Raw genomic sequence first — 27,735 nt, forward strand, 5'->3', positions numbered from 1 at the left:
TAGGTAACGTTTCAAGCCAGCAGGCTCTTCCTCAGACTTTACAATTGTCAATGGGGGCGCCATCTTTAAATATACTTCACTGCAATTAGAATATAGTGATACAGCTGCAGAAAAAACTAGTATTACTACTGAAATGGAAGTACAATATTTCAGTTCAGTTTGGTAGTGTCAAACCATAACCTACCTACCAACGTACATAATCTTCTCAGATTATCTCACAGACTTTAGAATATCAAAACCTTTCCCTCTATTATAAATTGTTGTTATAAAACGGTATAAAATAGGAAGTACAAGCACTGACGAAGCACTGTGCTTAAGTTAAAGTACAAATCCATGTTCCACTGCTGTTAATCTGCAGCTGATTTCATTCACGTTTATGACTCAGGAGCTTCATCACTGTGGAACACCTCTCTGAGCATCATGGCCTTTATGTCTGCTTTACTTTCCTAAACAAAAGTGCTACATGACATAAAAACAGATGAAAAAGAAAACAAGTCATTGTGTGTGGAGGGAAAATGTAGTACAATGCTCACAATCCCACACACACATACAGACATACACATACATACTGCACATGCATGTATACATAATTGAAAGTGAGTAGATTAGGATCCCTAACTAGCCTCAGATTGAGGTCAATGAGATCTGTCAAGTGAAACTGCAAAGCCCTTTAAGTACTTCAGCGCTCACCCATCAGTCTGCAGCACGCCAGAGGAAATTTCAGGTTGTCTGTCTATATGTTTTTGCGCAGAGACCTGGTGCTCTGCTCATCTGTGCATCAAATTAACCCCATTAAGTGAGATTGTATATCATAGAGAGTGGTCAATTTGTTTCAATACAGACTGATAATGTGTTCCCCCCTCATCTATCCGCTTTGCAAACACCAGACATATGATAAAAGTTTAATTTTGCTGCTCATGTGTTTGTGACCAAGTTCCTACATGAACACCAAACTACTGAGCTAAATATGCTTCTCTTTTAAAGGAGCCTAAGACAGCATCGAGAGATAAGCACTTGAGCCGATGTTCATCTTCCGCTGAGCACAGCAAAGTCCCCCCTAAAGGTTAGATCACCCGCCCACTGATGTATGTCTGCCTCTCCTCACACCTTTCGCTCTGCCCTAAAACACCCCTGTCCTTGCGCTCCATTGGTCATCTCCGGTCAGGTGGGGAGAAGATGCCCAAAATCCTTTCCTAAGACAGGAAAATACTCCATCATCCATCCAGTGTTTGCTGCTGCAGGCGGTTGACGCATCAGTTGCATAGGCAGTAGGCGATCGGCTGGGACCTGCTTCCATTTTTCCTGACATTTGGCTTTTTTGTAAAGAGGGGCCCGAGACAGGAAAACTAGGATGGGGGCTGGAGCGAGCGCCGAGGAGAAGCACTCCAGAGAGCTGGAGAGGAAGCTGAAGGACGATGCCGACAAGGATGCAAGAACTGTCAAACTGCTGCTGCTAGGTAACGACAGTCAGGCTGGCTCAATGGCTCAACGGCAAAACCTCAGCATGTGGTCACACATATTTTAAGGGCCTCATAGGTCCCCACTGTGGGAATAAGGCTACTTATTATTTTCGGAATAAGAGCTAGTTGGTACAGTAAGCGTGGCATTACTGTTTTAAAATATTGAGGTTGACAAGACAAACCTTTCTTTGTACTAATTATTTGTCACTTTGTCTCTATTTTTATTTACCATACTTCTAAATACTCAGTATCTAGCTGTTGTGAATGGAGTTATGAGTAATGTGATGGATTTGTCTAATAAGTTTTTTTTTTTTTTAATGCAAGTATTTTGCAGTTAGTTGTGATGCAGACACACAATATATACAAGTACAAGTTAAGGCTTAATAACCTGTGTCATTGAACTGCTGAGACATTTTAATAATCACTCAGCCCAATCCCTCGTTAATCCTGAAACAAGTCCTCCAACACAAAGGGCTTAACCCTGAAGGACACAGACACCCTACCGCCCAATCCAGAATTACAGAAAGGCCAATCGCTATTATGTGCAACATTAAAGCAATATGCAATATACATTGTAAGCAAACTGTACACATGTTGTTTGTATGCGGACAAAATTAGCAAATTAAGGTGATTTTATTTTTTATATTTCCTGACTAGTCAGTTCTGTTGAACAAAAATGTGTTTACTGCCAAATACAAGCTTACAGTGTGTTGTAAAGCCCAGTATATATGCTGTTCTGAAAAAGCCATCAGCTTGTTAGAAATATTGTATCAAACTCAGCTTCATATCATTGTGATAATGTAGGTCAGAGACTGAAAATGTTCCCTGACATCAGCTTTGGACAAGATTAGAGGTGTTACTGACTGATGAAAGCCAGGCAGTCACGTGTAATTAACAGAAATCCTCTCTCGTACTCAATTAATGAAGCATAAAAAAATGAAAGCAAAAGTTTGAGAGGAAGTTTCTCTTTCCCAAGAATCCTTGAAAGATTTTGAAGAGTAGCTGGGAATGTTTTTTTTTTGTTTTGTTTTTTATATCTGATGTAACTACAAAGATTTTTCTTTACTGTAGGTGCTGGTGAATCAGGCAAGAGCACAATCGTCAAACAGATGAAGTAAGAACTTTGACTTTTCACCAAATAATTGTCTGTTTTCTCATCGAGCTGAGTGTAAACGACGTAGTAATGCTGTGTGCTCTCCACAGAATTATCCACAAAGATGGTTACACCCTTGAAGAGTGCTTGGAGTTCATCACCATCATCAACAGCAACACCCTGCAGTCAATCATGGCCATTGTGAAGGCCATGACCACACTCAATATCAACTACGGCCACAGCGATCAGCAGGTAACGACGGCTGAAGCACGCCTCCTCCTACTGTATGTGCAGAACTGAGTACGTAGCTGTAACTTGCATTCGCTTCCACCCCCTTTGCAGGACGATGCCAGGAAACTCATGCACCTTGCGGACACCATCGAGGAGGGCACCATGCCTAAAGAGCTGTCAGACATCATCCTGCGCCTGTGGAAGGACTCCGGCATTCAGGCGTGCTTCGACAGGGCCTCGGAGTACCAGCTCAACGACTCCGCTGGATAGTAAGAAAACACCCAGAGATGAGATTTAGAAATTGTTTCACAATCTCACATCAGTGTTTTCTTTTTAAAATGATGTTATTATTTTCATCCTCAGTTACCTGAACGACTTGGAGCGACTGGTCCAACCAGGCTACGTTCCCACTGAGCAGGATGTGCTGCGATCAAGAGTGAAGACCACCGGTATCATTGAGACCACGTTCGGCCTCAAAGATCTGAACTTCAGGTGAGTCAGCAGCGGTGTGTTTCTAGGCAGGGCGCTGGATTGTGACAAAGTCCTGGAGATAAAACCCGCTTCTGTTTCCCTGCAGAATGTTCGACGTGGGTGGACAGAGGTCAGAGAGGAAGAAATGGATCCACTGCTTCGAAGGTGTGACCTGTATCATCTTCATCGCCGCTTTGAGCGCCTACGACATGGTGCTGGTGGAGGACGACGAAGTGGTACGATAACAGATAACAGATCCACCGTACACTCCATATGCTTTACAATGTGCATGTCACCCTTTAGGGGAGGAACCTGGTGAAATAAGCTCCCATCTTTTCCCTCAGAACCGAATGCACGAGAGTCTGCACTTGTTCAACAGTATCTGCAACCACCGCTACTTCGCCGCCACCTCCATCGTACTCTTCCTCAACAAGAAGGACGTGTTCACGGAGAAGATCAAGAAAGCTCACCTCAGCATGTGCTTCCCCGAGTACGACGGTAAGGTCACGATGGTACAGCACTCAGAGCAGATTTTAAAACACGACAGCCAATTAAATATCACATTTCCTCTTTAAGGACCCAACACCTACGAGGACGCAGGAAACTACATCAAACTGCAGTTTCTGGACCTGAACTTGCGTCGAGACATCAAGGAAATCTACTCTCACATGACCTGTGCCACAGACACAGAGAACGTCAAGTTTGTGTTCGATGCCGTAACCGACATCATCATCAAAGAAAACCTGAAAGATTGTGGTCTCTTCTAAGAGCCATACTCAGGAACCCATGATGGTGAGATTAATATATATTTATATATGTGTGTGTGTCCATATGATGTATAAAGTACTGACCATTCAAACTGTTGGACCAGCTAACCAGTGTGAATGTCTTTCTGTTTCCAGGGAGCTGTTGTCGCCCCCATCGCTCTCCACAAACCCCCTCCTCAATGAAAGCTGAGGACCCGAGATGAGAAACTGCCCCCGAAAATATCCATTCTCAAACTGGCGAACGCAAAGAAATAAAAAAAAAAACATTTATTTGTTGTGTTCAAAATTTAAAAAAAAAAAGTTGTAGCTTTGACCAAAGACTTCCTGGTCCACTGAGACCAGGAGACAGCTCAGCTAGCTTCACTCCAAAAACTCCTGTGCAGATTCCAGATGAGTTGAATTCTAGTCAAGCTAACTTTTCTCGTCTTCGGAGAGGGGGGTCCGCAATCTGTAGTTCGACACCCGTCAAAAACGCTTCTGTCAGCATAAAGTGATTTCTTCTGACGTGCAATAATGTGAATAGATGTCAGGCTAACGCATTCTTCTCTATGCTCCAGTAACTGGTCAGTAATTACCGCCAAAAAGCAAAAAAAAAAAAAAAAAAAACGACAACAAAAAAAACATAAAAAAGCAAACAAGATGGCCTCACCACCTGCAGACGCACTTCAACCTCTGTTAGAGATTTAAAAAGTACTTGTCAGTAGAAATACTACACAGCACTTTGAGACACTATTCAAGCAGGTAACTAACTGAATTTTTAAGTTAGAAAACGTAACTTTTTTTCTTTTTTTTGCACTAGTCTAAAGGGCCGTTGTATATAACTTAACTGATTCCTCTGGGACAGTTGATGAAGTGTGGTGATACCATGTTGATCTGTGATGCTGTTGAGTGGTAGATGTGATGTACTTGGACTTGAAGGTTAATTGATGCTACAGGCCTCCGAGCCCACTATTCTGTACAGGATCGACCAGTGTAAACCTCAACTTAACCTATTAAAGCTTCTGTAGAAAACTGAGTACTTTTCCATTTTTCACAAATAAAGAGCAACACAGCAATGTCTGGTTCATAATTTGTCATTTATTAATTTGTTTAATTCTATACAGATTAAAGGAATAGTTTGAGTGTTTTTTTTTTTTTTTTTAGAGATACACGTATTTGCACTCTTACAGAGAGTTAGATGAAAAGATTTCCTTCGGTAAGTTTATCATATAATCAAAACTAGCACGTACTTCTGATCCGAACCCATGAGAGCCCCGATCATTTATATGTTCTTTCTTAGAAATAAACATTTGTCAGACATGAACATATCAACATTTGCAATCTGCTTGCAAACAGCCTTTTCAGGAAAAAGTCCCTGACTGATGTCCGTCAGTGTTATCAGCTTCTCATCTAACTCTCAGATATAAAGTCAAATCTGCATATTTCACATGACGCAGAATCATAATCAGAACAAGGGGTGGATGGTGTGATATCAGCCAAATAGAAAATGTCCTTGTTATGGCCTGGAGAAGTTTAAACAACACTTGAGAAAATGAACAGGTGTCTCCCAACACCAAAGAAGATACCAGTGAAGTGATGTAACCACGCAGCCGGGGCTCGGACATCGAGGATGAACCAGCCGAGCCGCACCGGGATCAAACGTCACAGTCAACGAGACAACAATTTTACTTTTTTGTAAAAAAGTGTGTGTGTGTTTGGAACATTAACGAATACTCACAGTACAACTGTGCTTCAGTTCAGTGCGGTTGTTCTTCAACCTCAGATAAACAAGATGTAACATCTGCAATATAAATACCTAAGTCTATCCTAAGACATGGTAGGCAACAACATTTCAAGAAAGTTTTTTTTTTTTTTTTAATGAGAGCATTCATTGATTTTTTGTTTGTCCTTTAAACCCTGAGTTCTCACCATATGACAATTATTAGATATGATGTGCAATTATGTGAAAGAGGAACAGCAAATGAGTCTGTGCACTAAGAACGTCCTACAGAAGAATGATGGAAAACAACATTAAAATACATTGTATGGCTTGTTTTGTCTAAAAAAAAAAAAAAAAAAAAAAAAAACGTTAGGTCATAATCAGTGTAAAAATGTACATACACATGGAATGACACCTATTGTGCAATATCAACAGTGGCTTCAAAAAAAAAAAATCCTCAATGACAATGTTAACCACACTAATATGCACTGTGCAGCATCCACAAAGACCAAGACCATAGAAGGCACTTAAAAACCGCTAGAGACATCGTGACATCCTGAACCCTCCACGCAAACAAAGTCATGGCACATCTGCAATCTGCCCTTTTGTAAGACATCGAGTTACTAGAAGCCTGAGAGATGATGAGCACTTTTCATCTGTATCTTCAGAAAACAGCGACCAGGCCCGACGGTTTGGGTTCATGTCGTCCGTTACTCCCTGTTGAGTTTTACTTGACAAATGTGCAAAAACAAAAAGCAAAGACAGAAGCTAAATTCTAAAATTGCTGCATTGCGGTTAAGCCTGTTCAAGAAAAAGAGGAATTGTGTCGAGTGAGAGAGAGAGAGAGAGACATGGCAACATGTGTCAACATTTTGGAGAACAAACCTCTGGCTTACAAAAAAGACCAGCGAAGTTCCTACAGGCACCATCTAAAACATGGTACAACCAGAAGCAGGAAGCAGAGTTTTACAGTGTGTGCATAAGTCATCACCTGTTATTGTCTGTTAACGTGCAGCCCTTATGTAAAAGCACTGATCTAGTCAAGTCAATCAAGTGTGAAGAGGCACTAGTCATCATGTTCAGAGGTGAGTTTTTGTAGGCTATACAGTTTACATGTGTGTGGTTAGATGGCACTGTTCCCATAAACACAATATTATGATTCACAGCTTAGCTGTAATTTCAAACACAGACACGCAATGTATCCACACTCATACCTGAACACGCACCTTTTTTGCTCCACAGAAACACCCCAGTTATCCTAAAACCACAATCTCAGTTTATCAGCAGCCCAGATCTAGAGTTGTTTCCCTGTGCTGCTCACCACAGAGCAAAAAAAAAAAAACACCTCCAGACTCTTTGAATTAATACAGCAAGTGACCAACAGGTTTCCTTTAGTGTCAGTGTTCTGTCTGGATCCTGAGCACCGGGGCAGACGGGATGAGCATTTTGACCGAGGGTGGGGCGTCCTCTAACCTCGCTGCGTCTGCTCCTCAGGAAGGCTGCTTCATGTTCCGCCTCGCCACGTGTGGTCGTCTCGCTCAGAAAAGTCCCACCATGTGATCGATCTGCCTCATGTAGACGCTCTTCAGTGGCAGGGTGTAGCGACGCTCCTCCGGGATCCTGTTGCACTGCAGAACCAGAGAAAAAAGGAAGGAAAGAAGGTGACTGACGGAAACAGCGGCGAGCATAGAGTTCAGGAGTCGGGTAGGGAGACAAAGTGCTCTTCTTACGTTGCTGGTGTTGCTCGGAGGTGGACGTCTGCTCGGCTCCCTCTCCGCCAGCGCTCCCTCCTCGCACGGAAACAAGTCGTTCCACTGTTTCTCCCTGAAGCGCTTGTCTATAGGCACGATGTGGCCCTCTGTGGTGAAGATGTATTTGTTGTCAGACTTGTGAAGTGGGTTGTCCTCATCGAAGAGCTGCAACAGAAGAGGAAGAAAGGATCTATTTATACGGCAGTATGCACAAAGCTGAGCCAAACGTAGACCTGAAGGTTTTTCTGATGACAGCTGAGAATTGCTGTGTGCATTTCTCATCATTTTCTATTGTTCAACTACATGTAAAATATCAGCTGCAGCAATCATTTGTATTAGCTGAGTGTATTCTGGACTTGAAATCCAAGAAAATATAGCACTGAATCCACTGCAATATACAGTTATCACAGGTTAAAGACCCACTCCCGTGAAAATCGTGTTTTTTGAGCTTTTCACATGTTCCTGTGGCATTTTTCTTGTGTTAGAGCACATATCAGCAGAAAAGGAAGTGCAAAATTGCATTTCTGAGTTTTTCTGCCTTCAAATTGATGTGAACCAATGGCAGACGCAAACTGGCAGTTTCAGGAAGACTGGAGCTGACGTGTCACAGCTCCAGGGGAGGGCACTAGTGCTACAAGCTCCCGCCCCGCTCTGCATCTGGCTCAGAGGTGAAACGATTGACAGCTCGGTGTAGCTGTTAAGGTATAACAGGTATAGCTCACCTGGTAGAGCAGCTTGCACTGTGAGCAAGGCCTACAGTCCAGTCTGGGATCGAATCCCAGTGTGGAGTTTTACACTAAACACGCTGAATCTGTAATGGTACAATGTCCAGCTGTCAGCAAGCGGGGGGTGGGGTGCGAGGAGGTGGCTGGGCGGGTGTAGAGCAGCGCAGTCTCCGCCCACCCCCCAGAGGTGCATTGCTAATGTGCATGGCTAATGAGCTGGTTTTAAAATGACCGAAAAGGGTCGAGGGAGTGGGACTTTAAAGGAGTATCTACTGTGGCATCAGTGCTTCCTACACCCACTCCATAAACATCCAGCCCCACTGCCAACAGGCTGAGGTACAGGGCTTTTAGGTGCAGGAGGGCCCACTTTAGAAGAAGTCTGATTCTCTGAGCCGTTACAACCCTTAAAGGGATAGTTCAACATTTTGGCAAATTGTCCCATTGCCATAATCCCTATAGTTTTAGGTTGAGGTTAAGGCTAATGGAATTTGCCAAAATGTTGAACTATCCCCGCTGTTCAATGTGTAAGGGTTGATGGAAAGTTGCTGTTTTTGCTGTTATTGTGTTTGAAGTATTGCTAAGTCCGTTAAGTACTGGAATGGTTGAACTGCATTCTATTGTATTAATTGTTGCAGCTGTATTTTGATAATAGAACAATAAATGAACTTGTACCAACCTGCCCCAGGGGACAACAGATGAAAATTACTTTACATCGATGGTGAAACTGATATGCTGATCATCAATGTGCACTCTCCCTGTTCAATAAATAAATAATAAAATATTGTTGTTATGTGTTGTTGCAACTGTTGTCTTTTTTTTTTGTCAAACAAGTGCAGTGCTGTGGAAAAGATTTTCCCCTTGGGGACAATAAAAGTCAAAGTCATCATGATCTGATATTCAGATATAACAGCTCTTTCTCTAACATGCTCAGGTGGGGACTGACCAGGTAAAGGTATTTGCAGGTCTCACTGAGGAAGAAGCTCTCCATGCGATCCTCTTTGGATTTGTCCACGACGTGGTGAAGGGTGGCGTACCCACATCTGCAAATCACACAGCTCAGCTCAAATTAAACACATCAAAGCTGATAACGATATAATATAATATCAAGTTAGTTTTTTTCTTTTTTTCTTTTCTTTTATTATTTACTTATTTCTCACAGGGAAAAATTGATTGATTGATCAATTGGCTGCTGATGTTTTTTTTATTTACTCTTATTTAACTCTACTTTTTTTGGCTGCTGTGTTGCGGTGTTTTGCCTTTCTTGTCTTGTGCTATGTCATGTCTTCATGTTTGCTTTATGTTTGTCACTTGTATTGCACAATAAAAAAAACATACGTCAAAGCGTTGATAGATACATGTATGTATAAAAATATGTATAAAATGATCCACACCTGACTTTGGCATTTTTCTCAAGGCTCTGAAGAATATCCATTCCAACATGCAAGTAGAAAGGATTTTTGGTCGCCTGTGGAAAGAGGGAAAAAAAAAAAAAAAATTGTGAATAAAAAGAATTCACAGACCAGCAGCATCAGTTGTGTGTCTCCGTGTTGTTACCTGGTACAGCAGATAGGTGGACTCCACCAGCTCTGGTCTCAGGGGGTAGAAGAGCACGTCAGGCGCCTGCAGCTGCCAGTTGTATCTCTCTGGCAGAGCCCCGAAGCGCTTCCAGATGGCATAGTAGAAGGCGTGCAGGCAAATTGCATTATCCACATCACCATTCAGCACCTAGGACACACAACAGTAGAGTCTGACTTCAGTTGAACGCAACACAGTTTTTTTTTTACATGTTACTTTACACAGAGCCGGAAGTGCAATAATCTGACCTGCAGCCCAGGGAAGAAGGCCTGGAGAGAGTCGATCCAGGTGTTCATGATCTCCCCACTGAACATGTTCACATTGACATAGAGAGGCGGGTCGCCCTCTCCTTCATTACAGGACTCTCTCCTGAAACACAGAAGCAGACAGGGTGAAAAATAGATCTGTTTTATTTTTTTAGTAAAACATGTCTTCATTTTCCATATTTGATTACAAAAAGGCAACCGCAAAATCATTCGTCTGAGCTTCCCAGCTCAATAAGAATAGATGGGATGGCAATGTGCCTTGCTCAAGGGAGAGTTATGCTGAAGAGTTCAGCCACAAGCCTCAAAGTTCAGCTTTCCACATTCTTCACTTGAAAAAAATGATACTGGGAACTGGTCAGACTCCTCCTGTCTCATCAGTCACTCTATTTTTATTTATTTTATTTTTCTTTCCTTTTTCTCCTTTTTTAGAATTATTGTCTTGTCCTAAATGTGTCTCCTTTTATGCGTGTCCAGCAATATGACGTAGGGAGAACGGCTTTTTGCTCCCATGTATAACAAGGTTTTCATGGAAGTGACAATAAAATTGAATTGATTTGAATTAAACTGAATTGAATTGAGTCTCACCCTCTCCTCAGGTGGTTCTGGATGCTCTCATAAGCAGCTTGAAACATCCTGTAGTCCTCCTTCTCGCCAAAAAGGATGTATGATTTGAGCAAATACTCGTAGAAAGAATCCATCCCGGCTCCAAGACCACTCTGCTTTCCAACCCACTGGCCGGTCTGGATATTGACTACATTCCCTAAAAAACAGAAATCGCAAGTTCATAGAGGCACGCGCCACATTTACACACTGCAGTCGTTATCAAGCAAGGAGGAAATCAACCAACAAATGTTTCACGGAGCTACAGCTGTACATACCTAACAGACCGGTTTCATTGCTCCTCAGGTTCCACAGAGCTTTAACAGCTCGCCTGGCCACCCATTCAAACGTGGAGTCACCAATCAAGCGGCTCAAAATGCCAAACTCCACCAATAGGGACCCAGCTCCTGCAGTACAAGTCTCGTTGATGCTGTCAGGCGGGACCCCGGTCTTCAGGTTCACCTGCATGTAAGATAGAGATGAGTAAGGCAGAGAACCACAGTATCCACTATTATAACCGTTGGCTCATGTGTGTAGTATTACGGAAAACTGAATGGAATGGATAACTGAATCTTAAAGCAGAAGTAAGTGATATATTTGTGTTAATATAAGTCTTAAATAGTTATATCTTCCGACAGCAATCACTTACATAGAGTGTTTGGACCGAAACACGGGTCTGTCAGTCCCTCTGCTCTGCTCTGAGTCGAGGAGAAAACATTTATCGTATCCTACAGTTTTTATCCAATGAGGAGAGAGAACGGCATGCAGGGCTGTGTGTGCAGCCAAGGAACGCCGTGAATGTGGCGACGTAGGGACGAGGACTGTTATGGTGCGTTCAAGGAAACTCGTTTTTTTCCGACCTGTGAAGTCGTACCAGTTCGATCTGGTACATAGACTGTACAAAAAGACGTACTGGTACGATTTCACGGGTCGGAAGTTACGAGTGGCCGTTATAGTGACTTTCACCGGTAAAACAGGTCGGAAAAACACGAGTGGGTTGCCTGGAACGCTACAAAGTCGTAAATTGTGACTTGAAGCTGTAATTTACGATTTCAAAAGCCTGCCTGGAACGCAGCATTAGCGAAAACGACCGGATCACTCACTTCTGCTTTAACTGAATCTTATTATGTTTATCGTTATAAAACTATTTATTGTCTAAATTACCTCTATCCCCTTGATCTATCTACACATTATACATATTTATCTATTGTACTTTACCTATTTAATTTAATTTCATTAATTATTATTATTATCTTTTTTATTCTATATTATCATTCATTCTTATTCTATTTTATCCGTACACTGATCTATTTTACTTCAATTGCAAACGACTGAGTGTAAGATAGCGTTTCCTCAATGCCTCTAAATTCTAATGTTGTAAAACTCTTGTGTGAATGCGTATGTATATGTGAATGTATGTGTGTTTCCCAATATGTGTCCCCTATGTTCCTTGTTTTTATCATGTGAAGCACTTTGAGCTGCCGTGGGCATGAAGAGTGCTATACAAATAAAGCCTGATTGATTGATTGATGGAAATCTTTAAAAAGATAAAGACTCTTGCCTGTCTGTTGGATTTATTCAAATCTAAGATTTGTAAATGGACTCAGGACTCATACAAAGAACAATGATCATAGTAAGAGCCCAAAGCTGAAAACAAGCCAGTATCTTATCCTAGAGAGAGCAACAACTTGGGAGAATCCTCCCCTGGTCGACTGTTGGTGATGTCAGGCGTCATAGATTTAAACTCCCAGGAGTGAAGTTGAGATAATGAGCAGGAATGCTGATAAATAACTTCCACATTACCAGAGTCAAGGACAGTTTACTGTAACTCTAAGTGCACGTGCAGTTTATCAACTACTGAACTGAATCACACAATCACACAAAAATGTTCTATCTAGTGCATACAGTAGCTGTTACCTTGTAAAATGTAACTGTGACCCGCAACAGCGTGACTCACCCTGGGGTAAGGAATGCCTGTGCTGGTGTTCTCGAAGGCCGGCAGTAGGCGGACAGCCAAGTCATGAGCCAAGTGAAGCAGCTCATTATCGTAACCTTCAAAGCCCACCTTGCCAAACGGATGCTTTGGGTCAGTCAGCAGGATGTGAGCTGAGATAAGGCTTCCCAAAATCCTTCAGAGAAAAATACAATATTATACTAGAGGCAGGTTTGGATTTTTCCATTAATATCATTTCAGACTTCAAATTAAACATATCAAAATTACTTTAGAAATCACTAAAGTTTTACTTTGTTATTACCTGATTTTGTTAAATCATACCTTCCCAATAAAACTAAACTTGATCAGATTGGGTGGGAAATTAATGTTTGTCTTACTTCTCTAAATATTTGTGTATTTGAAGCAAGTTTGTTCACAGTGTTTATTAAGTTAATTGAGTATATTCAGAAAGTGAGAGCAGTCATCTGTCAATTTAACCTGGACAAATTCAGTGAAGGACCAAAGATAAATGACTGTTTGTACCCTGGAACCAGTTGTGAGCATAAATATATACACATAGATGCCGCCTCTGACGCTGCTGTCCATTGGAACGATACGTCAACGCGGCCGCCATCTTGGGTCGGGGCCCTGTCTACTTACTGCATTAACAGAGGCAGAGGTCTATAACCATTAAAATCGCCATAACTCACTGAATATTCAACCGATTTTCAAGCCGTTTGGTTTATTATAAATGTCAGATATATATTTATGATACAACAACAACAAAAATGTATATATATATATATTTTTATATTAAACATACACTTCTATACTCAGACACACACCCACATGCATACACTGAAATTTGTTCTACAAGGGTCTGACTGCTTGTCAGACGTATACCGTATGTCCATGGTCAGAAACCCCGACCCAAGGTGGCGGCCGTGTTGCCTGACAAGCCCGAATGCGGCATCTACGTGTATATATCTATGGTTGTGAGGGTTATTACAGAGAATGATGCAGGTTTTGTGTATTCAACGTTCTGAATTCCTGGGACAGAGATGTATATTAAATATCTACAAATCAAAAACTGTTCATTAAAAGCATGTTTATCAGTGGATCCCCAGAAAACCACAGAAGCCACTGAATGAAAAAAGCAGCAATATTTTTTACCTGATGTTTGCCTCAAAAACTTGCACAGTTGAGTCCTTGTCAAAAGATACAGTATCTATAACCAGCTTGACGGCTCTCTGGAATTCTGTCACATTGCCCAGCACCTGCAGAGAAACACCACGTTATGTAACCACTGTTTACGTACAAGCTGCATCATCATGTCTGTCACCATCATTACAGATCAGAACTACAGGTTTTCAGTGTGATAATAAATGACAGAATATGTTTATGTACAAAGATTTTTGAGGGGCTTCATTTTCCTAAGCATGTAGCTTGTGAGTGTGGAGAGGTGAAGGATAGGAGGCCTCTGGTGCTGACAGCACTGACAGGCAGTGTAGAAGATCTGCTCCACCTGACTCAGTGTCAGAGGAGGTCTGACGGTGGCAGGAAACCCACAAGTTACTACAGAAGAAATGTTAACCACTAGACCACCGTGTGTGTGAATGTAGGCCAAAGCACTTCTGCAAAACACACTCATGGTTGAAAATGAAAAGGTTTACATGCGCCAAATGCCACTAGTAATAAAAATCAGTAGCAAACTGAAAAGACGCAGTAAGTGAGTGTAACTTACCAACAGAGTGTCTAAGGTATCAATCAGTGTAAGGGAGTAGTTTCCCAACACGTCATTTATGTTGATGTTTGACCTGAAATGAAAGCAGTGAAACCGATACAGTGTTACTGTACATAAGTGTGAAGAAAAAAGTAAACCGATATGAGGTTAAAATCTTATACAAGCAGATGAGTCAGAATTTCAGAACAATTGTAAATGTGATTCTTTTTCTTTTTCCATTTACATTCTTCCCATGATGTCTTATACCGTGAATAAATCAGGGTTTGTGAGAGTATTAAAACAATCATCAAAGCCTGGTTGTTCTCTATTTTTACATTGACTAGTCACTTCAGTATCTGACATTATTTTCTCCACTAGTTAAAACTGTTAGGCAACAGTAAGAAATTTACCACCACAAATCAAAAAGCAATAGACGGACACACATCGTTATTTTGATCTGGAGCGCTCATGCATCCCTTTCTCTGCTGAGGACATGGGTTTCAAGCCACCAAGGTTTGCAGTCTGTCTGTATATATCTAGCTCTGTCCCCCATTATGAGAAGAGAAGACTGACATTTTTTTTTGCCTCAGAAGAAATCCAGTGCAATCGACTGTATTTAGGTGGCAGAAAAAATAGAGAGAGGCTCTAGAGAGGCTGATATCAGACATGGAGATAGAGACATAAGGTCTGGGTGGCATAATGTACCTTAACCTCACCTAACCCCACAGTGATTGTATTAGTGCTAACTAACAAGAAAACAGTTATGCCTGATTGTCGAAGATAGCCATTAGATGACACACCCAAATCAGTCAGAGTGCTCATTATTTCTATCGTGCATTTCAGTTTCTATATTCTGCAGAAGTGAATAAAGTGCATGGATGTGAGAACTATACAAATGCACACTGAAGCCAACGCTGCAAAACTGCCACAGAGAAACTGAAAAACCAGAACAGTATTTCAATTCATTTGGATATGAAGACAGTTTATGCAACTGCTGGACTTTGGGGGATTATCACAGACACTCCTACTTTATTTTTTGTCTTTTCAAAAGGGATTTTTTGACATTCTGTTAATTTTCTGAAGAAATAACAACAAACATATTTATGTTGATGAGATCTGATTAAATCCATTAACAATTAAATATGGCAATATTATTTGATAGATTGTTAGTAATCAAAATAATAGAAATGAATAATAGAAATAAAACAGCAAACAAACATCTATGCAGAACTTAATATACTACTTTTACTTGTATTGACCAAATACCTTAAAATATTTTGTGACATGTGACAAAGAAAAGGTGGAAATACAAGATGCAGGAATGAAACTTTACAGGAACCAAATTCAAAAATGGGCGTGGTCAGACCCATAGGTGCTGTGAGGTCATCTCTAAAATGTACTAATGACACTCATGTGTTGAAATGTCAACATGTTCGTGTTATCATACTGCTTAAGATGAGTAAAAAAAAAAGATTGCTCATCAAGTAATTTAAAGATTTTTTCAGCAGAAAATGCAACAGTTTAATTTTAATTTATCAGTTTTTGACCTGTCAGCTGTGAAGAGTTAATACGGTTATCTCTGAGTTTTGGACTGTTAGTTAAACTCATTGTAATTGTAGAAGAACATGTCCCTGTGGATTGGATGCAGCCCTTCTTATTTTTTATATTAGATATTAAAATGATGTCTCACTATCCTGATTTAAACAGTTACTTAATGTGATCAAATGGGCCAACAAGTTGTAGGCCTATGTACCTGGACCCTGGTCAGGTGTGTGAGGACAACCTGCTCAGCAGCACTGAGAGCAGCAGGATTACACTACCAGCTAATTTGATTACAAAGTGAACACAAACAGCGCGATCTGAACGGGACAGTTAACATGTAAATGGTTAGTCCAGCGGCGCGTACGGGGCTTTGAATGACTCACGGGTTCAGTACGTCTGGTCCCCTCCCTGCACAGTCAATGGGATTCAGCTCGTCCTCGGGAAAAGCGTATTTCATGTAATTGTCATATCCGAAGTAGAACATTTCTTTGGCCATGCCCTTCATTTTCGCTTTGAGCGCGTTGGGGAAGGAGCTGTACCTCCGGACGTACTCGTCCTTGTTGCTGTCGAAGAAGCTCAGGTAGGATCTCTTGGGTGACTCCTCGTCAGCCTTTGAACAGGTGGTCGCCGTCTCGTCATATTGGTGTCCGTGTATCCGTTGGGACCACGAGTTACCGCCCGGGTCGGTCCCTTTCTCGTCCCTGAACAACAAGTCCAGTTTGTGCAAATTGAAACTGAGGTGGAAGTTGAACCCCCAGCTAACGTTATGTCCCAAACCGAAGGCTAGCCACAGCACACAGCTGAGGGACAGTCTCAGTACGACTAGACCAACTACTATTGACCTCCATTGCATCTTTGCCCCGGTTCGTTGTTACAACGCATAATTTTTTAAGTCCACACACGCCAACAGGGGAGACGGACGAAGGAGGAATCCTCTGGTTGTCAGGCTAAACTACAAACACTCACAGAGGCGTAGTGATTCCACTTCACACGCTTCCTGTCAACAAAACCAGCCCCTCCCAGATCCCGAGCTGTGATTGGTCATTCCCTTGTGTCGTCACTCGGAGAGTGAGGCAGACTCGCCCGCTGATTGGCTGCAGAGCTGCCAGTCACCATTGCGTCTCGTGGCAATCCTGACGTGTCTGAATTTAACTTCTGCGCCAATAGAAAATAGACACAAGCGTGAAGAGATTATCGGTTCAGGGCTCAGGTTCAGAGGTAGGTAGATACTGTATCACTGGACACAAGGGGCTGGAAGATTTAAGAGATAGCCTACATCTATTCAGGACGAGAGAATGTCTATTGAAATAACATATGAAAAAGGACACCAGGGATTTATATGTGGTTGAACAAGTTTACACGACCTAGTCAATGCCAATGCGAGACCAATTTCAAGACCATTAGCCTACTGTTTAGTTTTAGTTTAGTTTATTATGGATCCCCATTAGTCCTCACCTTGGTAAGGACTATTCTTCCTGGGGTTCCTGTATTCAGTACCAGTACTCATAATAATTATGTTGGCTTGATATTTACATTATTCCTCAGCTAAAAAAAAAACAAACATTTTATAGAAAATCTAAACCTTAATTGAAACAAAGTTTGGATTGAACGGAAGAACACAGCAAAATAACCTGCTAAATTCTTCTACTGTTGACACTGGTGCAACCCAGTTTTGCAGGTGGTTAGGCTACTACAGGTGGTTACTACACAAGCATACACAAGTTATTGAATTAAATTACATAAACCAAAGTGAGTGAACGACAGAGAGACATTTACGGTTAAAAAAAAATGTCTTCAGGAAAAATCTTTCGAGTCCAGCTCGACCAGGACCTTGAAAATGTGGTCCATTTGGACCAAGACCGGTCTTGAGTACTACAACACTACTCACTAGACAGTGGTGGTGAACTTTTAAATGACTGTTGATAAAAGTAGGCCTACTTGGTATTTCATGAGGGAGGTTTACTGCAGACAGTGCCACTCAACTCAAAGCTACAGACTCCCTGTTAATACAAGATGATAGGTGTAATAAGGCCACATCTGTGCATGTATAACATAGATCTGAAACCCCTCTCATCACTTTCATACACAATGCACCACTTGTGGAAAAGGTATACAAAGCAGTATAAATCAAATTTGTTTATGCATTTTTTTTATTTATACTACATATTAACATTTTTGCATGAGGTGCACTTTCTGAAAACAAATGTTCCACCTGCAGAGGTATTTCCACTTCATCAGACCTCCTCTCAGAACTGTGTGAGTATATACACAACCTGAACCTGACTGACTTCTCTGTTGTGTGTTATGAATACATGAGCACAGGTAAAAGCCCATGAACGAGCACAACCCAGGTGTAATCAGCCAGGTAATTCAAAACCCCTGTGTACGTGTGCAGGGCCTTGTCTTTATATTATGGTGCCGCATTTGAATACTTCTTCCCAACACTGACTGTTATTCTTCTGTGACTGATGCAGAAAGGTGAGGTACAAATAACAGGACAACTGTCTAAATTAAAAAGCATGCCTTTTTATTTCTTGAATGTATTGAAGTGGTGTGTTTTTAGTCTACCCAGGTGGGCACACCTTGCATGCTGCTTTGCTTCAGAGGTGAGAGACATTGCACAAGGCACTTTAAATTCTGCCACTCTGTCAGCATAGAGGCAGCACAAAGGACATCATTCCACTGAGGCTACTTACAAACAGAGGCCGATATGAACCACACAACCCTGTACAGCTTTACTTTTAGTACATTCAGACTTTAAATAGAATCATATACTCATACACGCACATCTCACACCAGTAAAAATCATATTAGCTTGATATTTGTACAGACCTGCTCAAATTGATGTGCTTCAATGCACAATTTTTCTAAAACAGGCATGTCTTTGAAAGGAGAAAACCTGATTGAGCTAAGGGTGACAGTCATCAGAGCAGAGCTAAACACAAATGTGAAAACCTGCATGTCCACATCAGCCATCTCCTGGCATCATGATCCGACTGTGTGAAGAGTTAATGACAGTTGCCATTATGCAAGGCCTGTTTTGACAGAAGAAACCCTCCTTGAAGAGTGTGTAGTTCTGCACCCATGATTAGTTCTACAAACCGCTGGGTATCATCAACTGGGTAATGCCTGAAGGGTGAGAGTCGGTTCTCGGTCCGGGTTAAAGTACAGCTTCACAGGACGTATAATGCCAATTACATTCCTAAAAATTTGGTACCAGAAATTCATTTTTAGTAGTGCATTGTCAGAGTTTGTGAAATTCTCACAAAGTGAAGGGCAGGGGGTAGGGGGGGGGGGGGGGGGGGGGGGGCTTTGTATGACACAGGCAGAACAGTGCAACATGTGAGCTGAAGATACAACTGTACATCATCGCAGAGTGATGAAGGTGTGGCATGACAGTAACATGGCAAACACAGCTGGCAAGACAGCTCCTGCAGTTTCAGCTCCTCTGCGATTTTGAGTGCTGGATGAGCCACTGAAGCGTGATATCTGGAATCAAGAGAAGCTCAGAGTCAGTCTGACACATTTGTGACTTGCAACAAACATTATTGGTAGTTTGACAAACTGTTTTAGCAACACTGAACCGCATTTATTTTAAAGTACTATACCATCACAGAGAGAGAGAGAGAAATTAAATAAAACTGCTAAGCATAGATTATATTGCTTAGCAATTTTAATTCTCCCTGGTGCAATTTTATTCCTTAGATTTGAGATGAGATGCTCCCCTCTGGCAGGAGGAAGCAGTCCATCATGACCAAAACCTCATGGCACAAAAACAACTTCCTCTCCACTGACAAGGGACCATCAACCACTCTGCACCACACACACATGCCCCCACCCACCCACACACACACTCTGCCACCCATCCGTCACCACCTCCAGGATCTGACATAACTGTGGACTGCTGAAGGCCCACCATGAACATCTGCACTGACGTGAATTTAATGTTTACATTGTATATTCCTATGATATGTTATAATATTCTTATGTGTACTGTTGTCTTGTGCTGCAAACTTATGTCATCCACCTTGCCTGTTTTCTTTACCAATCACCAAAACAAATTTCTCATAGCTGTATAACTAAGTTGTATAACTACCTGGCAATAAATCTGACTCTGATTATTTAGGTCTCATTCTTATTTATGTTGTGTTTATAAAATGTACATGTCTAACTTTGCTCTTAAACATACAGTATATTTCTTCTATTTTAAAACAATTAAATAAAATTAATCTAAATAAATGAAAAAAATTAATTATATTCTGTTTCACTCATTTACTAACTCTTTCAACATCACATTTGAACTCCAGCAGGTGGCAGTAACATGCCAATATATGATGAATGCACTAACCAAGGTAGAGCAAGAGTGAAGGCTAGAAAACAGTGCTGGAGGATTTTTTCTTTTTTTTTTTAAGAATCGGCTTTGCAAAGACCTTATGCAGAATTTTTATGAGTAATACCTGGGCTAGCCTAACCATAACTTTACAAGAAAACTCACCAGGGCCTGTCGAAAAGACTATGACGCACATTAGATAGAACATTATTTTGATGTCACGTTGCTGATCAATCTTAGCATCTTTTCAGGAAATATTAAATATAAAAATAAAGATTAAACCTAAAGTAGTGTAAGCAGCTTGAATACAGGTTGGGACTGTATGTGGCCTGAGAGCAAAAACCTGAAGAAAAAGTCTGTAAATCACTCACTGCTACTTGTTAAGCTTATTATTTTGAGCACATAATTAAAAAAAAAAGTGAGGAGGATGTGCCACTCTGTTCCCACAGGAAAAGCTGCAGTGATTTATTCCAACCTACCAATGTTGTCTTTCTCTTTGCAGGAAATTGAATAGCAGCATATCTCTCTGTCCTGAATAGCTGCCAGATTCCTATTAAGAGGAAAAAATGCATGAACAAATATAAGCATGCGTCTAATTCATTCATGTGCAGCTTTCTGTGTATAGCTTCATAAAACTGATGCACATGTTCCTAACTTGACAGTTGAAGGAGACAGAGCCTTGCAATTAAAGGAATAGTTCACCCAAAATTCAATTTTCACTCATTATCTACTCACCCTCATGTGGACTAAGGGCTGGGAGAAGTTTCAGAGTCCTCCGTGCCTTCTCTGAGTTACAGCCGGGCTCTGTGCAGCAGTGCATGTCCATATGACGGTTGCGAACGGAGCTCACTTTTCTTCGTCCAAAAAGACACACCAAAAAAACATCCAAATACCTCCATAATGCTCGTCTGTAATGTCGCTCTTGTATTGAAGCCCCAACATGAGAAATTGTTGCGAAAAAAATTAAATAAATCTATGTTTTCAGCTTGTTTGTAGCGGAAGCTCCCAGTGTTGCTCTGCCGGAATCTTGCGCGATTTGCGGAGCCGTGAACTGGGTGTCAATGCAAATCGCACGAGATTTACACAGACACAGGCAAAGCAGTGAACTGAGACACTGGGAGCTTCCGCTACAAACAAGCTTAAAACATATACTTATTGAATTTTTTTCAGAACTATTTCTCATGTTGGGGCTTCAATACAAGAGGGACATTACAGACGAGCACTATGGAGGTATTTGGATGTTTTTTTGGTGTCTTTTTGGATGAAGAAAAGTGAGTTCCGTTCGCAACCGTCATTTGGACATGCAGTGCTGCGCCGAGCCACCCTGTAACTCAGAGAAGGCACGGAGGACTCTGAAACTTCTCCCAGCCCTTAGTCGACATGAGGGTGAGTAGATAATGAGTGAAATTTGAATTTTGGGTGAACTATCCCTTTAAGTACGACTTAACACAGCTGCAGTTTAACAAAGAAATTCAACCGTCAACAGTATGAGCATAAAACTAGTTCAAATGGTGTGGGATTAAAAGAAACAAAACGAGAAAAGTTGTAATATGAAGAGACAAGACAGATTAAAAAATAAATAAATAAATAAATCCCAAACTATTTGTCCTCTAAACAGGATCATTTTTATGAATCTCTGGTGCAGTTATGATTTGAAAAAAATGACACAACTATATGTTTGGTTGTGTTACAATTAAATGAATCAAGAACTTTGTACCATTTTTGACACTTACATTTTCTCAATGAGCTGCTTTTCATCTAGAGCACTGGGAAGATCCCTTTTGTTGCCGAGCACCAGAACCTACAAAAAAAAAAAACGACAATGGTAACTGAAATCTGCAACTGCAACATGAAAATGCTGACAGAACCCACACAGCATTCTGCATTACTGTTGCAGAGGTAACGCCAAAAAGTTCAAAGCAGTTTCTGGGAACAGACTTACAGGAATTCCTTGCAACTGAGGTTTGTCTAATAAATTATGAAGCTCATTTCTTGATGCTTCCACCTTTTCTCGATCTGCTGCATCAACCATGTACCTAAAAGTGAGCAACATTGAAACAGAGAGTAAGATAGAGTTTTGCATACTCACGGTTGCACAGCTGAATGTTTCTTTTATTTAAATGAGCATCTTATTTATTCATGTCAAAAGACAGACCTTGGATACTTACACGATTGCATTAACGCCCCGACAGTAGCGCTCCCACATGCTCCTGAACCTCGGCTGGCCTCCTATATCCCAGATCTACAGGAATAAGGGCACATCAGCACATGAGCTCCCAACTTCCAAATGTCACTAACAATGTAATAATCACCTCCTGTGAAACTGAAGGCAATTTCACTGTAAAAATTAGAGATTCACCTTGATGGTGACATTTCCTTTGGCGACCTTCCTCATATTGAACCCGACTGTAGGGATCATGTCTTCACTGAAATGCCCAGACTGAAAGGACAGACAATAGCAAAAGTCATTTCAAACTTAATAAAAATATGTACATCCACAATAGATTAATTAGGCCCAGGTAGCGTGGACCCCTGGGCCTTATGCAGGAAACCACTGCTGTCTGTTCCTCCACTCTCTCTCTTCTCTCCCCGTTTCCACACCTTCACTCTGTTCATCTAAATCAGGGGTCTTCAACGTTTTTCAGGCCAAGGACCCCCAAACTAATGGAGGGATGAAGCAGGGACCCCCTACTGAAGTTGTGTATTATATTAAACTGGGCCCAGTACCTTGTATAAACATACCCTAGATACAAATACTAAGCTATTCAAGCAATACACAGGTTCATATATTCATGTTTTTATTTTAAAGGTACAGTGAGTAGGGTGGCCCTGCCACTGTCATTTATAAACATACCTTCTTATATCAATAATGTCTGTCAATTAGATGATAATCATGAATACAAGGCTATTCCAATTGACATTTTTATTTAAGCATAAATGTGGAAACAAAATTGTCTAATCAACCAAAACCCCCTAGGGGTCACAGACCCCCTGTTGAAAACCTCTGATCTAAATGCATGCACACACACTCACATACATAGACATCTTTACATATTTATTGTTATACATGTCTTGCCGGTTCTATATTTATGTATTTTTAACTATGGCCTGCCCTGTGTCAGTAGTGGCAAATTAAACTTCATATGTATATGTACAGTACAGTGACAATAAAGACTTTGAACTAAAAAAAAAAGGCAAAAATGCATAAAACTAGTAATTATCAGTTCATACAGGATGTGGTGGACTTACTATCATCTTGAAATACAAAACTCACTATCATCAAAACCAGATTGAAGAAGAGTTTAAAATCCTTATTGTAAAAGGTTTAGGGATTATAGATATGTCATAGAAAGTAATGATGATATGATTTAGAGCAGGGGTCTCCAATGTTTTCAGGCCAAGAACCCCCAAACTGATGGAGAGATGGAGCAGGGACCCCCCTACTGTATAATGTGTAAAGCTGTGTTTTATAATAAACTGGCCCCAGTGCCAGGTATAAACTTGTTATTGTGCATTCAATACAAAGCTATTCACATAATACACAGGTTCATATTCATGTTTTCATTTTAAACATGTACAGGTACAGTGAGTAGGGGGCCGTGCCACTGCCATTTATAAACAGACCTTGTTAACTGATACCAATGCCAATATCATGCATGATAATCTGTTCTTGACCTATTTATTTTAAACATAAATGAGAAAACAAAAAAAAAATTTGAGAAAATTGTCTAAACAACCAAATATTTGGCGACCCCCGTGCAGTACCGCTGCGGACCCCCTAGGGGTCACAGACCCCCTGTTGAAGACCTCTGATTTACAGTAGAGTCATATAACTGAGTTTGTATAGCTGTGTCCAATCTTATGAAAAAGCATGTGTTGGTTGGAAAAGCAAAAAGGGTAAACAAACACATAATAAATAGTTTTACACAAACAAGCCAAGTGATAAAATACTGTCTCCACATGTTGTGTCTGTTAGCAGACTGCAGTGGGAGTCAGCACAGGGGCATTCCCCATGTTCTGTCTGCGTGCTCTCTGCTCCCTGCATGTCTGCCGGCGCACACGCATTTCACAGCACAGCACATGACTGGGCCCAGTCACCTGACGCAGCTAAGTGGAAATTAGTGCAGCGGTCTTATGACCGAAGAAGGAGGAACCACCCCCATGCTAAGCATTCACACACACACAGTCGCTGGCGAACCGGACAGTTTTTCACACTCTCTTCAACATGAAGGAAGGAGAAGAGACATGTCCCAACCCCACAAAACTCACTTCCTCCTCAGACACCCTCAGACGCTCTGCCTGCACAGACCTTCTGTTTCTGTGGGATCTCAAATGTCAATGTTTGTTCGGTGACTAAGTTCAACATGAACAGTAATGGAAAAAGAAATACTTTATTGAATTAGACCAGACCTGCAGCTTACAATTATGATCAATCTGCTGATTATTTTATTGATTCATCATTAGTATCAGTAGAAACTGCTTGTCCCAATTTCCTTCAGTCTCATTGACATCTTCAGAGGACCTGTTCGTCAAACCAAAACAGATATTCAGTTCACAATGATTTAAAAAACCACAAACAAGTACAAGATCCTCTGAAGCAAGAAGCTAGAACCAACATATGATCACTTTTTTTTTTTACTGTGCCTGATTGATAATCCATTGTTTACGCTTTAGTAGAAATATGTTTCCAGTGGTGTTGAATCTAAATTCCTACCAGTGCAGGGAAACATGTTGAAACAGCCACAGGCCTGAAACTTAGGAGGACATGACAATATTAGAATTCGAGGATTTCAGTGACATGTGAGGAATTGCTGATGTACTATATTTTACAGCACACCAAATACAGAAGAGAATATTCTTGTGCACCAAGGCTCTGCACCAATGACACGCAGTCAGACTGCACCTGCAACCAGTAAAACTCCATTTGATTGGTTGGAGATGGGAAGTGATGAGCGAAGGAGGAAGGAAGCATTATGTGCACCATCACCACTAACTGATAACAACTCTAGTATTAACCCAAGAGAAGTTTCTCACAGCATGCTGCCTACAGCCATTAGCCAAGAGCATTGCTCCACCACGAACGCCGTGTTTGAGAAACTCCTGTAAAGTTGCACAACAACAAAAAATGTCCAAACACAAAACCCAACAGAGATGTGCTCCTCAGCCTCAGGCGCAGGAGTTACAACACACACGTGTCATTTTAAGCATCCAAAGCAGCTACAGAGGTAAATCTGACATGGTTACAGGCTGCAGAAAGAACAACGACAAGTTGTGTTAATACACTGTTAATAGAAATGTTAAAACGCAGTGACCACATGGGCTCTTGATGAATACATGTTTATATTTTGATTTGCAGTAGAGGTCAGTGTGTGTGTGTGATGTTATTATTACTCCTCTCAGCACATTTTGAACTGTCATTATCACTATCTGTTGCACTTTGTAGTTTGGCCTTGGTGTCTCGCACTCTCTCTGTGTTTCCACAGATCCACTGGAGCTCTATCTCCCTGCACTAGGGATGTCACGATTACTTGTGTTCACAATTAATCATGGTATTAAACACCACAATTAATTAATCATAAAGATTCCTAAATACTGTCACTTTCCAAAAAAGATGACGTTCGAACCATATCGGTAGATGTGCGTCCAAAAAAAGGTACATAATGTAACATTGAATTGGTAGGAATTTAAATGTTAGCATGTCATTTGTAATTTAATGAAAACAAAACAAAAAAAGGATTAACATAAACGTAAAACAGACAATTTATGACCTGGATATTTCAAACGTTTCCCCTGGGAGATTATATTAATTGATACTTGAAATATTTTGTGTAAACAATGAGTAATGTAATTATATTTTGACTATATTTGATTGGACACATTCATAGTGTTGTGAAATTAATTCATGCATAATAATCGTAATACCGTGATTATTTCTGACAATAATCGTACCAAGAAAATGTATAATCGTGACATCCCTACCCTGCACCAACCGCTGCCCCCCTTCCCCTGCTGTTAGACCGGCCTGCCCTCCCTTCCCATGAACCAGTCTGCCATCCAGTCCTCCCATTAAGCTGGCCTGCTCTCCCTGCCTTCCCTCCCACCAGAAGCTGCCTCCATCAGCTCCTGTTAACATTTCCATGCTTTCCACATTCTCTGTTATAAACTGTTTTCTTGTCTATAACAACATCTATTGCACGGCTGCCCGTCCTGGGTGAGGGATCCCTCCTCTGTTGCTCACCCTGAGGTTTCTCAGATTTTTCCCTGTTAAAAGGGTTTTCCATGGAGTTTTTCCTCAGTCGATGTGAGGGTCTAAGGGCAGAGGATGTTGTTATGATGCCATGTAAATCCCTTTGAGACAAACTGTTTGTAAACGGGCTATACAAATAAAATTACCTTGCCTTGCCATTATGGTTAACATGTTTTCCAGTGATTTCCCTGGTGACAGTTTGGTATAACATGTATGTCACGTGTGTGTGTTTAGCATGCTATACAATCACAACACAAGCACCACTTAGCTCACGAGCAGCTAGCTCAGGTGACTTGGTGACACGGATTCAGTTTCAAGTGTGTGCGTGTGTGTGTGTTTGTGTGGATGCTGATGCGTTACGTCAGTCTTTTGGAGCCACAACAACAACACAGCCCTAGCTCGGTAGCTATTATCCCATTATTAGCGGTAATGTAGTGGTATTAGCAGCAGCACTGCCCCTAGCCAGGTGGCTAGCAGCAGCAGCAGCAGCAGCAGCAGCTGAGGACTTACAGCGATCACGTTAACAAATGTAGTTTTCCCCGAGTACTGGAGGCCGACCAGCGTCAGCTCCATCTCCTCCTTCCAGAACAGAGACCTGAACCAGTCCAGCAGCCGGTTTATGAGCGCCAGCATCTTGAGCTCGGTGTTCACGCTGCCCTGCGCTTCTGTCTCGGCTCTCCCTCCCTGTCAGATGTGGCGTTTTCCAGCCAGGCAGCGGAGGAAGGGAAGTGGGACGCAGGCAGCAGCTGTCATATGACCAGCAGCCTGGCCACAAACCCCACAAACACGTGCCCGACAGCGCCCCCCGCAGGCACACAGGCTCCCACACCACCCACTTACAAGGGCTGGACCCCCTCCCTCCGTGGACAGTGGTTCAGTAGCAACCGTCCATGGTAGCAACCAGTTTTCATTACAAAAACACAGGCTTGGTGTTTTCTTTATGTCAAGTGTGGAGTGTTGTTAAAGGGATAGTTCAACATTTTTGGAAAATTCGCCTATTGCCATAATCCCTGCTACAGTGGAGTAGGTTCATTACCTATAATTGTCCGTGCATTTTGTTTTGAGATCAGCGGGGCAGAGACGCGAGCTGCTCAGTGAACACAATGGAGGTGAACGGTTCAGCTCCCCTGTCCCTCATCAAACTCATTAAAATACACAATCCAAAAACTCCAAAACGCTTTCATGGACAAGTTTTGACCTGCACATTCACCACACTATAATAATCATGTAGAGTATTGATGTAGCATTATGACCGATGAAGCAAATACTCAGAACTACTTGTGCTTTTGAAGTCACTCTGCCGAGCAGCCATGTCTGGAATG

The 27,735-nt window shown here is 41.5% G+C and overlaps 3 protein-coding genes across 3 annotated transcripts; 1 reads left to right on the forward strand and 2 right to left on the reverse strand.

The window, feature by feature from the left end:
* Positions 1-1,351: 1,351 nt before the first annotated feature.
* gnat1 (guanine nucleotide binding protein (G protein), alpha transducing activity polypeptide 1) lies at positions 1,352-4,022 on the forward strand (the record flags this gene model as incomplete). Its single annotated transcript, XM_083971634.1, has 8 exons — positions 1,352-1,457; positions 2,532-2,574; positions 2,664-2,805; positions 2,896-3,053; positions 3,148-3,276; positions 3,362-3,491; positions 3,600-3,753; positions 3,832-4,022. 8 exons carry the CDS (start codon positions 1,352-1,354, stop codon positions 4,020-4,022), a joined length of 1,053 nt encoding a protein of 350 aa, XP_083827760.1.
* Positions 4,023-5,108: 1,086 nt separating this feature from the next.
* Positions 5,109-16,820, reverse strand: edem1 (ER degradation enhancer, mannosidase alpha-like 1). The gene is made up of 12 exons (XM_083971177.1): positions 16,220-16,820; positions 14,316-14,388; positions 13,745-13,848; positions 12,596-12,767; positions 10,917-11,100; positions 10,624-10,798; positions 10,021-10,141; positions 9,752-9,922; positions 9,589-9,662; positions 9,141-9,237; positions 7,452-7,637; positions 5,109-7,349 (listed from the first exon to the last, which is right to left on the reverse strand). The coding sequence occupies exons 1-12, from the start codon at positions 16,687-16,689 to the stop codon at positions 7,260-7,262; spliced, it is 1,917 nt and encodes a 638-aa protein (XP_083827303.1). The 5' UTR covers positions 16,690-16,820; the 3' UTR covers positions 5,109-7,259.
* A 1,528-nt stretch (positions 16,821-18,348) lies between these two features.
* arl8ba (ADP-ribosylation factor-like 8Ba) lies at positions 18,349-27,118 on the reverse strand. Its single transcript, XM_083971441.1, has 7 exons — positions 26,924-27,118; positions 22,526-22,606; positions 22,335-22,408; positions 22,109-22,202; positions 21,900-21,967; positions 20,646-20,716; positions 18,349-19,325 (listed from the first exon to the last, which is right to left on the reverse strand). Exons 1-7 carry the CDS (start codon positions 27,044-27,046, stop codon positions 19,276-19,278), a joined length of 561 nt encoding a protein of 186 aa, XP_083827567.1. The 5' UTR covers positions 27,047-27,118; the 3' UTR covers positions 18,349-19,275.
* Between the last annotated feature and the right edge of the window lie 617 nt (positions 27,119-27,735).

This window comes from Trachurus trachurus (assembly GCF_905171665.1).
Source record: "Trachurus trachurus genome assembly, chromosome: 5".
NCBI classification, from domain to species: Eukaryota; Metazoa; Chordata; class Actinopteri; order Carangiformes; family Carangidae; genus Trachurus; species Trachurus trachurus.